This window comes from Octopus bimaculoides, chromosome 3 (genome assembly GCF_001194135.2).
Source record: "Octopus bimaculoides isolate UCB-OBI-ISO-001 chromosome 3, ASM119413v2, whole genome shotgun sequence".
Lineage (NCBI taxonomy): Eukaryota > Metazoa > Mollusca > Cephalopoda > Octopoda > Octopodidae > Octopus > Octopus bimaculoides.
This window is the reverse complement of record NC_068983.1, coordinates 89,931,100-89,942,781: the sequence shown is the minus strand read 5'-3', so window position 1 is coordinate 89,942,781 and position 11,682 is coordinate 89,931,100. Positions and strand designations below refer to the sequence as shown.

General features: G+C 34.2%; 1 protein-coding gene across 2 annotated transcripts in view; it reads right to left on the bottom strand.

Annotated features, from left to right (window-relative positions):
* The window catches only part of LOC106880074 (ATP-dependent RNA helicase DDX4), a 31,977-nt gene that overhangs the window by 1,464 nt on the left and 18,831 nt on the right, over window positions 1-11,682 (bottom strand). For both annotated transcript variants that reach the window (XM_052966296.1, XM_052966295.1), the window contains exons 8-11: window positions 11,183-11,467; window positions 7,142-7,451; window positions 6,033-6,132; window positions 4,954-5,224 (exon numbers count right to left, since the gene is read on the bottom strand). In XM_052966296.1, coding sequence (XP_052822256.1) covers window positions 4,954-5,224; window positions 6,033-6,132; window positions 7,142-7,451; window positions 11,183-11,467 — 966 coding nt within the window. The remainder of the gene's footprint in view (window positions 1-4,953; window positions 5,225-6,032; window positions 6,133-7,141; window positions 7,452-11,182; window positions 11,468-11,682) is intronic.

The window sequence follows — 11,682 nt, the reverse complement described above, 5'->3', positions numbered from 1 at the left end:
TTCTTATGTTCAGCTTTTCTCTCAAGATACTTACACTCTGATGGGTATTCACATTTACATTACACATCCAGCGGAGCATACTGGCTTCATTCCTTGCGAGCTTACGCATGTCCTCAGCAGTCACAGCCCATGTTTCACTGCCATGTAGCATGGCTGTTCGTACACATGCGTCATACAGTCTGCCTTTTACTCTGAGTGAGAGTCCCTTTGTCGCCAGCAGAGGTAAGAGCTCTCTAAACTTGGCCCAGGCTATTCTTATTCTAGCAGTTACACTTTCAGCGCACCCACCCCCACTACTAACTTGGTCACTCAGATAGCGGAAGCTATCGACTACCTCTAGTTTTTCTCCCTGAACATCTGCCACATACAAAAACTAACTTTGTAGTTAGATATGAAAACTTTTTAATACAAAAACAAATTGATTGAACAAATTCAAATATCGCTGATGTTGCTCAAAACCATCACCAAAAGCCATTAACCTTTTTGATACCAACCCAGCTGAGACTTTCTCTAGTTCAAAATGTAAAGTTCATACCAGTCATAAGACGAGGACAAAGAGCATTCAATTAAAATAGTCAATATTATTATAATTTGTCACTGAATTGTATACCTTGCAAAAGTCATTATACCAATAATAAGAGACAAATCTGAAGGGAAAGAGCATGTCACTGAAGATATAGTGACAAAAAGACTGACAAACACAAATGATTGATTAACCATATGAATAAATTAATCACACAATCGATTAGTTGGTTGGTTAATTAGCTAACCAACTGACAAAGAAATGAAATTGAACCAGTGCATGTGTTTATTACTGGTATAACAACTCTTCCAAGATGACGAAATTTGTTGCATTCTATTTCACTAAAACAAAGAAGGTAGGCATAGCTTTATAAGTTCTTTAACAACATGGTCTTCAGTTCAATCCTACAGTATGAAAAAAACAATCACAAATATGTGTCTATGTTTTTCCTTATCTTGACATCATGATATAGTTATAAACAAGTATTATGATCAAGCAAGTACCTCTTTTTTGAGAAAACATGCAGAAATATTACCTTACTTGGAAACAGGAAAGGCATTCAGAGGGAGAAAATCTGCCTCGGCAAATTCCATTGGGCCCAAACAATTACAGAAAAAAATGGATGTTAAAAAATGAAAGACTAATCCTTTAGTATTCAGATTACTGTAAAATTTAGTGCTAATTTATTCACATCGTTTTGAATTAATCATGATGCATTATAATTTTGATGGTTTCAAAATTTTGATGTGATTATTTTTAAAATGACATCATAGAGTAAGTGTAACAGACAGGATCTAAAGAGTTTGAATGTAAGACAGGTAGAATATTTGGGCTGGATGTGGCCAGTTTAAATGCTGAAGAGTTAAACATTTATTTTGAAGCTGCAAATCAAATTTATTTAATTTCCTTAATGTGTAGCTGAACTGATATTTAATTCCTCTTGAAGATATGCACAGAAAGAAAAGATGAAAATTAGAACCAATTAAGGTGCAGAGAAAATGAAGTTTTATTACTACAATGATGAAAGATGCTTCTCTGCTTCAACATGTCAAGAATGATGTTACTGAAATTAAACCAGCTTCACAAAGAGATAAGTCAAGAGCTCTATTTGATGTGTTCGATAAAACTAACCTCAGGATATTGAATGCTACTGGCAAAGAACCAAGACAACTGGCAATTCAATGTACCTGAGGAAGACCTGCCTATTTTGACAACAATGTCCTCAGTAGATTTCATGTCCCTTCATCCAAGTTGTCCCCATAGTCCATTTCCCAATACCCATCCTTCCAGCACCCTGGTAACTGCAGCACTACCTTAGTTGCTTCCATTATTGTAATCATACAAGAGCAGAAATACATATATTTCACTCCCTGCATTTTTGTGCAATCAGTTTCCCATTCCCTGGAGCCCTCTCCCCATGTATACCACATAATTCATATCATCCCACTATTAAGACCATCTCATACTTACCATTGCCCCCACCCACTCCATCTTTTTCTATATTCACTCTTACATACCTTGGATCTCTATCCTTGTCACAAGTACCCCTCCTCTGTTCCACACTTCACTACACCCATTTTTTATACTGCCACTTATCACATCCGCTACCTTCCCCCCCAAACTGATATTCACCAGTGACCAGACCCCCTTCTGTTTGCCATTCATTGCAAGAGCAACAGATGGTTATAGAAAGGGAATATAGAGATGATGGCGATGCAAACTTAGAGCCTCTATCATTATACCCACTTTTAATTTGGGGGATGACACATCATCATTATCTCTCACTTTCCAACTGGGTAGACATGTATTCTGCCCTACAAGACTTGTTCCTATCCCTCTCTCATACTCTTGCCTCTCAACATCGAGCATATGCAACCTCTTAATACCTCTTGATCAAGAGATCTTGTCTTGCAAGTCACCTCGTAATCTCACTAGTGCCGTTGACACGAAAAAACTCTGAGTACATTCTGTAGAGTTGTTGGTGTTAGAAAGGGCATTCAGCCATAGAAACGATTCAAAGCAAAACACTGCAGCTTGATTAAGTCCTCTAACATGCTAGATCTTGTCAAGCCCATGCCAACATGGAATACAAATGCTAAATAATGAAGTGATGCACACCCAAAATTTCATCTGAGATTCTTGTAATTTCTGTTGAGGGGATAGTAATGAGACCTAGAAACCCTATGTTCTGTCAAAACAATTTTTAAATTATGAAATTTTATAGATATACAGGCAAAGATGGGTGACATTATCAAGGACCTAGCTTATCTGCTAATATAGACAAGCTAGATCTTATTGGACTGCTCTTATCTAACAGTAAAATGGAAGTAAAGCTAATTTTAATGAGTCTAAATGTCTTGTGTGACAGACATAAAAACATTTTAAGATCTTGTCACCATTAAAAAATACTCCCTGCAAGATATCAGAAATCAAGATTTCATCAATGCACTTAACACTCATAACTATTAAGTCTAATTAAAACACTGGATTTCAATTAAGTTCCAAAATAAAACCATGATTTTAAACAGCTTTCTCAAAACCATGCCAGGTCTTGAAACTAATTACAGATAAAAATCAATGACAGAGTTCCTAAATTTTGTTTCACACATTTCCATATAGAAGTTTGTCAATATTCAGTTGACTAATTTATGTTTGTGAATTATAAACGTGTTTGAAATTATTCCATTTTGTTGCAAAGATATGAATTTCATTTAGCAGTTTTCTTTAAAGATAAATTCCAGTGTTTCTGCTTTATCTTTATGGAACATCTGCTTTATATGCATTTAAGTTCAATTGAAAATTCAATAATGTACGCAATTCTTCTATATTAAAATTAGCTGATAACTCATTTTTTATGGTAACATTTAAGCAAAACTGAAATAACTTCACGTTTCACTGAATTTATTTTTGTTCTGAGACAAATATCTCAGTATTTACATTTAACTGATTCTGCTAATGCCCCTAACAAAAACGACCCAAACTACAATCCCGTGTACAAAGTACGTTCTGTAATCAATTTACTTGTAAATAATTATAAAACTGTTTATCAACCTGGGAAAAATCTCAGTGTAGATGAAGCCATGATAGGCTATAAGGGCAGAGTACATTTTCGGCAGTACATGCCTGCCAAACCAACTAAATAGGGGATCAAGGTATGGGAAGTTTGTGAATCGGAGACAGGATATTGTGTAAACTTCGATGTTTACACAGAGAAAAAATATAATGGATTGGGACATGATGTTGTATGGTCTCTTACACAACCATTTTACCATCAGCACCGACACCTCTATTTTTTTATTAGATGCATTCTGTTACGTAAATGAATTCGTTAAATTGTATAAGAGTGCATAGCCAATGGTATATTGACTAGTAAAAGAGTTTTGTACTTTATTTTCAATGATAACGTTTGAATGAAATATAGAAAAAGAGTAAAATCTTCTATCGATTACACCTGTATTTTAATTAATTCAAATTAATGTACCTCATCTTGAAAAATGTAAAATTGTTGGCGGTTGACATCTGGGATAATTTTAGCAGCAAATCAAACAGGTAAGATGTATTAAGAATATGAATTTTAGTGTTTATTCTTAATGTTATTGTTTTTACACCTGTTAATTAAATTTACCTGCCCATAAAAGTCAAATTTAGTCAGAAAGATCAGCTAAACTTATGTAATTATAAACCACTGGCATATAAGCACCCATTTACAAAATTTCAATTCTGTATGTAGAAAATTAACAAAGTTACAAGCAGATATTGTGGACATCCCACTTGAACCTGGATAAATCAAAATTAATGTGAACAGATAAGCATTACATTTGACAAATTAATCTGAACACTAAAGGGTTAAAGAACAATGGCCGGCTATGGCCAGGTTGGTCTTATAAACCAAGAAAATTTTTGGCCAGGTTAGTAACGAAACAGTAAGTAATTTTGTTTACCATAGTCACCAATTCACCACCATCCACTCCAATTTCTCTTGCCATTACTTGCTACAGTCCCCATCTCTAAACATATCTCCTCACACTTCAACCCTGTTAAGGGTTAGGGTTGGTAAGAGCGAAATTTAAATAACTTTTTTAAACACATCACAGAGTTAAACTGTTTATGAAACATCACTTCAATATAGCAAAAACAATAAAAGATGTTCAATATCAGTTTTAACTGTTTAGCACTTAAACCAGCCACATCCAACCAGACTATTCTACCTCGTCCATGTTCTAATTGACTAGATCCAGACTGTCCCCACTACTCCTTAATGCCATTCTAAGAATAAAACAATCACATCATTGGAATCTTCAAAAACAATGTGAACAAGTATTACATTTGACAGAGTAATCTGAATGCTAAAAGGTTAAAACATTAAAATAAAGTAGTTTGCAGATCAAAAATGAAAAGATTTCAGAATAGAAGTGAAAAGGTATACTCACATCACTCAATATCTTTGTCAATGCTTTTGCCAGACACGAGTCTGAATCAGAGGAATAAAAGCTGATGGCACGACCTGTATTACCACACCGACCAGTTCTGCCAATGCGGTGGACATATTCATCAACAGAGCTGGGAAGGTCATAGTTTACAACTTGGCTGACATTAGGAATATCAAGTCCTCGAGCTGCCACTGAAGTTGCAATTAACACTGGTATTCTACCTGTCTTGAAATCTTGTAAGGCTTCTTCTCTTTCTCGTTGAAGACGGTCTCTGAGTTAAGAACAGTAAATTCAGGTTTTAAATTTCCTTAAATATTTTTATAAATTTAGCTTTTAACAAGTTCCCTTTGGAATTTATGTAATGCAGTGCATTAAGTGCAAAGGTCCCTTAACTAGTCTACCAAACTGGCAATAAAATAGAAAATTCATGATAATCTTACATTTTCTACTTTCCTTGCTTTAAACCACACAAAAAAAAAGTCAGGGAATTCATTCTCAATTTAGATTTTCTGATATAACACTTCTCACATGTACTCTTCTTTTTATAAGGCAAACTAACAAGAATTATGACTATGTAGCTATTGTCATTCTGATATATAATTTATTGCTAAAAGTGCAGTATGCATGAATGACAGAGCACATGGAATGAGGGCAACCATATATAAGAGGAATGAGACGTAAACTTATACCAACATGCAATGTGTAAGTGCTGCAACAATTGGCAATGTATGATACTGGTCAAGACTGTCTAACCTACACAAGCATTGAAAAATTGATGTAAAATGAAGGTTATGACAATCACTTGATAATCACTGATAACAATTTTGACTTCCTCGCTACAGTTGAAGTTAAAACAGGGTGAAAAATGTTTTATGATTGGATAAGGTATATGGTATGATGAAATGATGAAATGATGAAAGGCATGATGGAATGATGAAAGGGCACAATAAAAAGGTAGATCAAATTCAGTGACAACATATGAATTCAAACTGGCCTCTAATTGAAAATATTAAGATCAACTAGCTTATAATTAAATTGGGGAAGCTTAAGAGCACTTCAGAATACATATCAATACTTACCCATGAATACTTGTTGTTTTGTAATCATTTTGTGAGAGGTAGGAAGCTAAAAAGTCTGCATTCCTCTTTTGTTCCACAAAGACTAGGGTTTTATCTGAACCTTGAAAAAAGAAAAATTTTAATCTTTCAATACCAGTTCTCACAAAACTATCCTATGGTTTCATGTTAACAACCCACTCATTAAAATGTTTGCAGCAGACAACTCCATTACTGGTATCTCAGTTATTAGTCAAGTAAACAGTTGCAACTTAGCACCTTGTTTTCACACCAAGTTCCCAGTACAGTAAAGTGGTTGGTGTTAGGAAAGGCATCCAGCCATAAGAAGATTGATGCAATCTTCTGACTTGCTACTTCCTGTTGAGCCATCCAACTCATACCAACATAAAAGACATGTTAAATGGCGATAACTTCATTGCATGGGGGTTTTAGATGTCATGTCCACGTTAACCTTGGCTGCACTTATGATCAAGTGATGACTGCTTTATATGCAGACCTTTTATTTTATTAGCTTGTCTCAAGAAAATTGCTGTAACTATTCCCATTAAAACATCAAACTGTCTTGCCATGCTTTTGTTTTACATCAACGCCAATTCATTTGTCTGTAATGGCAATATACCATTTGCTGCAAACCATGACAATTCAATCTGTCCTACTGAAGAAAATATTAAAGATTGCAAACTGGAAACTTATCAGACTGCCTTATGATGCTGATATTAATAGCATTTAACAAAATTTATTGAAGAGAGAAAGGGAGATGTTAAACAGACAATGCAAGTAGAACATTATTATTATTGTCCATAACTCACTAAACCAAAGGTTCGAAGATCAGGTCTTGCAAAACAAATACTTTACATGAAGAATTTCATAACAACCTGAAGGGTCATGAAACTAATGTAAACTCATTTCAGTGGTAATTCTTACACATCACACTCAATTTCTTCCAAACAATTGACAGTATGAGAATATTAACTACATTTTGCACTAACAAAACATGCTTATATGGTGTAATGAATAAATATAACATTAAGACAAGGTGAGGTACAGAACATCAAATGTAAAAAGATGGAAAACTGTTGTTTCAGTAACCATGAAAAAGTTAAAATTCTTACCAAATTCATCTAAAAAACTGCACAATTTCTCTCTTTTTTCCTGCCTTGATACTTTTAAGAGAATCTGTTCCACATCAGAACATGCACCACCCACCAAGCCAATAGTGAGAAACAAATAATCGTTAAGAAAATCAGCAGCTAATTCTTGAATTTTGTCTGGAAATGTAGCACTGAACATCAATGTCTGTCTTTGGGTTTTTGCTGGCATTCCATGATCATCCACTAACCTCCTTATATCTGGCTCAAATCCCATATCTAACATTCTATCTGCTTCATCCAGTATGAAATGTTTCACTTGAGATATATTCACCTAAATAACAAAGTTCAGATTTTAAAAACTGAATATATACAAAGAGCAGTACTTTTCATGGTCTCATACATGGAGACACACAAAGATTGAAAATGAACACATTTTTAAGACAAAGAAATCTACAGAAGTTCCTTTATGGAATACAATGAAACATCTTATATCAATTTTTCCATACAGGCATAGATTGGACAAGCACAGCATAAAAAAATAAAGTAAATGGGGAGGGGGTCGTTTTGTGTAGATCTTGCAGTGAGTGCACTTCATAATGCCACCAGCATCAGATTCCTTCTCACCAGTAAGTTCTTAATAATAATTACTGCCTTCCTAGACAGACAACCTGCAGTGCAAAGTACAAGTCTTGTGCAAATATCCAAGAAATCATTAAACAAAGCATTTCCTATCTTCAGTGCTCTCCCACTCCACCCACTTATTAGCAGTATTTCATTTTGAGCTTGCTAAAATTTTTCAAAGGTCTATTTGCAATTTAATTCACCAAGCATATGTGTATGTGCCTTCACAATGACACTGTAAGACATCTATATCTCCCATAAACAAAATATGTTGTAGCACCAGGTGATGTGGAATAAAGTACCTTTTCTATAAAACAAGGAAGGGCATCCAGGCATGAAAAACTGCCTTGAGAAATCTTCAATGCTAAATGGGCGATGGCAACAAGTATAGCAATGAATCAGTTCTGAGCCCCCTCTTGTTCATCATAGTCCTCCAGGACACAACAGTGGAATCAAAGTTCTACTAAGTAGGAAGACAAATCACTGATTTCTTCAGGGAGATTTCTCTGCTTGACATGTAAAAAAGGTGCAGGTAGAAACCCCATAAGGTGTACTGAGTGCAAACTATGGACACATGAAATGCAGCAGTATCAGAGGAAGGTTAATAAAGAAAGTAGTCTGTGTGTGTGGTAGATAAGCATATACAATAAACACTAGGAAATGCAGAAAATAAACATTGTCAAATGCCTGTCCTGGAGGAGGGGTTACTTAGTGACCAAGACTTCTGGCAATTTGCTGTGCTTAAGAAGACATCAAGCAAAGTGAAATTGTATTCAGTGCTAGTGACACCTAAAGGGAAACCATGCCAGTGATGTGTAAAATGCACCCAGTATACTGTGTAAAGTAGCTGGTGTTAGGAAGGGCATCCACTTAGAGAAACCAAGCCAAAACACATGCTTGGTGCAGCTCTCAGGCTCCAAGCTCAGGTCAAACCATCTAACCCATGCCAGTATAGGAAATAGACATATAATGATGATATATGTACATATGAAAGATTAACAGCTTCACAAGCACATTTTCAAAATCGTTAGCAGAAGTGGCCTTACATTCATCATCATCATGAGTGTCAAGTTTAAAGACAACAAATTACATTTCTCATAAAGGATTCTTAAATGGCTTAGAGCCTCAGGATACAAACAATAATGGCTGCTTAAGATATTCATTAAGTTTTCAACTGAATGGTGTAATGTAGGAGTACATATTAAATTTAACCTTTTCAATACCAACCCACTCGAGAATTAAAATGGCAAATGATACCAAGCCACCCAAATTAAACCATAATGATCTATTCATATTTAAATGAGAATTTCAGTGCAAATTCCCTTAGTTCATTCACGCAAACCTGATTTCACTACATACACAATTGAGTTACAGTATCCAACATTATTTTGTGTGATATCTGACCTCTGTGAATTTTTGGAGATCTTTTACCACATTTTTTTCGTCGTTGCTTTGAAAATATTTAATACTGACAAAGGATAACAGATTTTATGTTGTCAAGAAGTGAACCGGAATTTGAAAGTTATCAACCAAAGATATGGAAGAGTCAAACAAAATATTCAGCAAACACAAAACCATGTTTGTGAAAAGGAATAGAGATTTCCATTTCTGAAAGTAAAAGCAATTCAGACAAAAAACTCACACAGCAACAAAGCAAATGAATTTGTAAGCAAGTGCAACAAATGTCTAAAAAATTTCTCTTACAAATTTTTTCTGAAGAAACTGGACCTTGTCACAGTCTCTCCCAAGAGGCAAAACCAATAGACTATTTTAAAAAATTTTTCCTCCTAGTTGGCTTAGAAGCTGTGGCAACACATACATGTGCTATAGTTGTAACAAGTAGGAAAGGGATGTCATCAGATATTAAAAAAAAAAAAAATTAATCCAACAGCATAAAAGAAATTTGCTCGTGACTGCATACAGAGACAAGAGACAAATCAATTTTCTATCTACCTGTGCACAACCACATGGATGAAAATGGCACCCCATTTGTGAACCTCGATTATAAAAAGTACATCAATTGAACTTGATCAGCTACTACCTAGTCGTTAGACCAGGTACTAAGTAGTGGTGATACAAGGTGTGGTATATAGTGAACCTGATAATAGTTAATGCATTTATACTATATTAACAAATCAGGGAGGGGCTAGAAGGTGATGTAACCGTCTGCAGTTCCAATCAGATATAGCCACGCAGTTGAGAGCTGGTTTTTCTTTAAAAAAAAATAATAAATAATAACTGTTAGGAGAAACCAAACCCTGCTAGGAGGATATCCCAATGATTTCAGCTTATCTCCATAAATTAGAGAAAATTGAAGGTCACAAAAGGTAGTGCCATGAATACCATCATCAAAAAAGAACAGCTCTCAGTAGACAGGTCATTAAAACAAGTTTCCAATGTATACTCTGCAAAATTGCATTATGTAAAGTGGAGTGATTTACAAGATGCCATGATGTTTGTTTATACAGGATTTTTTTTTTTTTTTTTTTTTCAAGTTTACCTCTTTATTTTTCATTTACCTGTAATTTTAACTTGCCTATAAAGTAAAAGACAACTTTTGATCAATTTGCACAGTGAATAATTATGTATATGTATGAATGTATTTCATTTAGTTACTTGTATGTGTATTTCATTTTCTAGTTTTCTTCAAAGATAAATTCCAGTATTCTTTTATATTTATTGCTACATATCTAATATGCATTTAATTTCAACTGATAATCTAGTAATGTGCACAATTCTGATTTTAAAATTTTGTTGTATACCCAATTAACTCATTTTCTTTGATGTTAAAACAAAATTGAAATAATTTTATATTTACTTGTTTTTACCTCTAGAGATACTTTGAGAGAAAAATTATGCAACAAACTTATGAAACCAGTCTAGATTCATGCTTATATTTAAATTTAATTGAAACACAAGGGTTTTATTTGGTTAAATGCTGCTGCTTTAAAATAACAGCATGCTTTCACTTTTCTAGGAAGTAATCCAAGTAACACATCTTTACAATATGGAGTTTTTTTTGAGAGATTTCAGATTTAGGGAGTCATAAAATAATTGGTTTTAAAACAGTGATCCCACTGAATTACTATTAACTCATGCATTCACAGAGGGAACCATAAATTCAATGTCATCACCATACAAGAATTAAGCTTCGTTCCCTGTCTTAAAAATTTATATTTACACTCACGTCCATGTAAGTATGGATAACAACACCATTATAGTTCACTAAACTGAGGCACTGGAGCACATGAATGTGCTCTCAAATCTCTAAGCATATGAAATAATCTATATGCTTTGAAGACCCTATAGCTGAATAACCTTTCTACCATACTGACATTGTTGCAATGTAAACGAAGGTGGGCATAGTCAGGTGACTTAAGAGTATGTTAATGCAAAGTGTGATTTACAAATACACCAAAAGTAATTTATCAAATTTCTTACTGTATTTTTATGAATAAAATCAAGTAGACGACCTGGAGTTCCAACTAACACATGAACTCCAAAAGAAATATTTTTTATCTGGCTTGAAACTGATGTACCACCATAGACAACAGCAGATCGTATGCTTGTCCCATAGGCAAATTTGCGAGTGTCCATAAATATCTGCACAGCAAGTTCACGAGTAGGGGCAACAATCAAAATTTCAGGGTATTGTGGAAGATTTTGTTCACATCTTTTTACACCTCTTTGTAATAACAATGTTAATACTGGTAATAGGAAAGCAGCCTGGAAGGACAAGAAAAAATAAAACAAATACAAAATAGAAACATTGAGTTACTAGCTCTTTATTTTTTTACACTTTTATGTGAATTAACATGAAATATTTTTATATTGCGAATTTGTTTTTGAAATCTGAATATTTTACCTCCTTCCACACATGACAAAGGAATGTCAGATAAGAGAGCATTTTTGACACTACATACACAAACATATATATATAT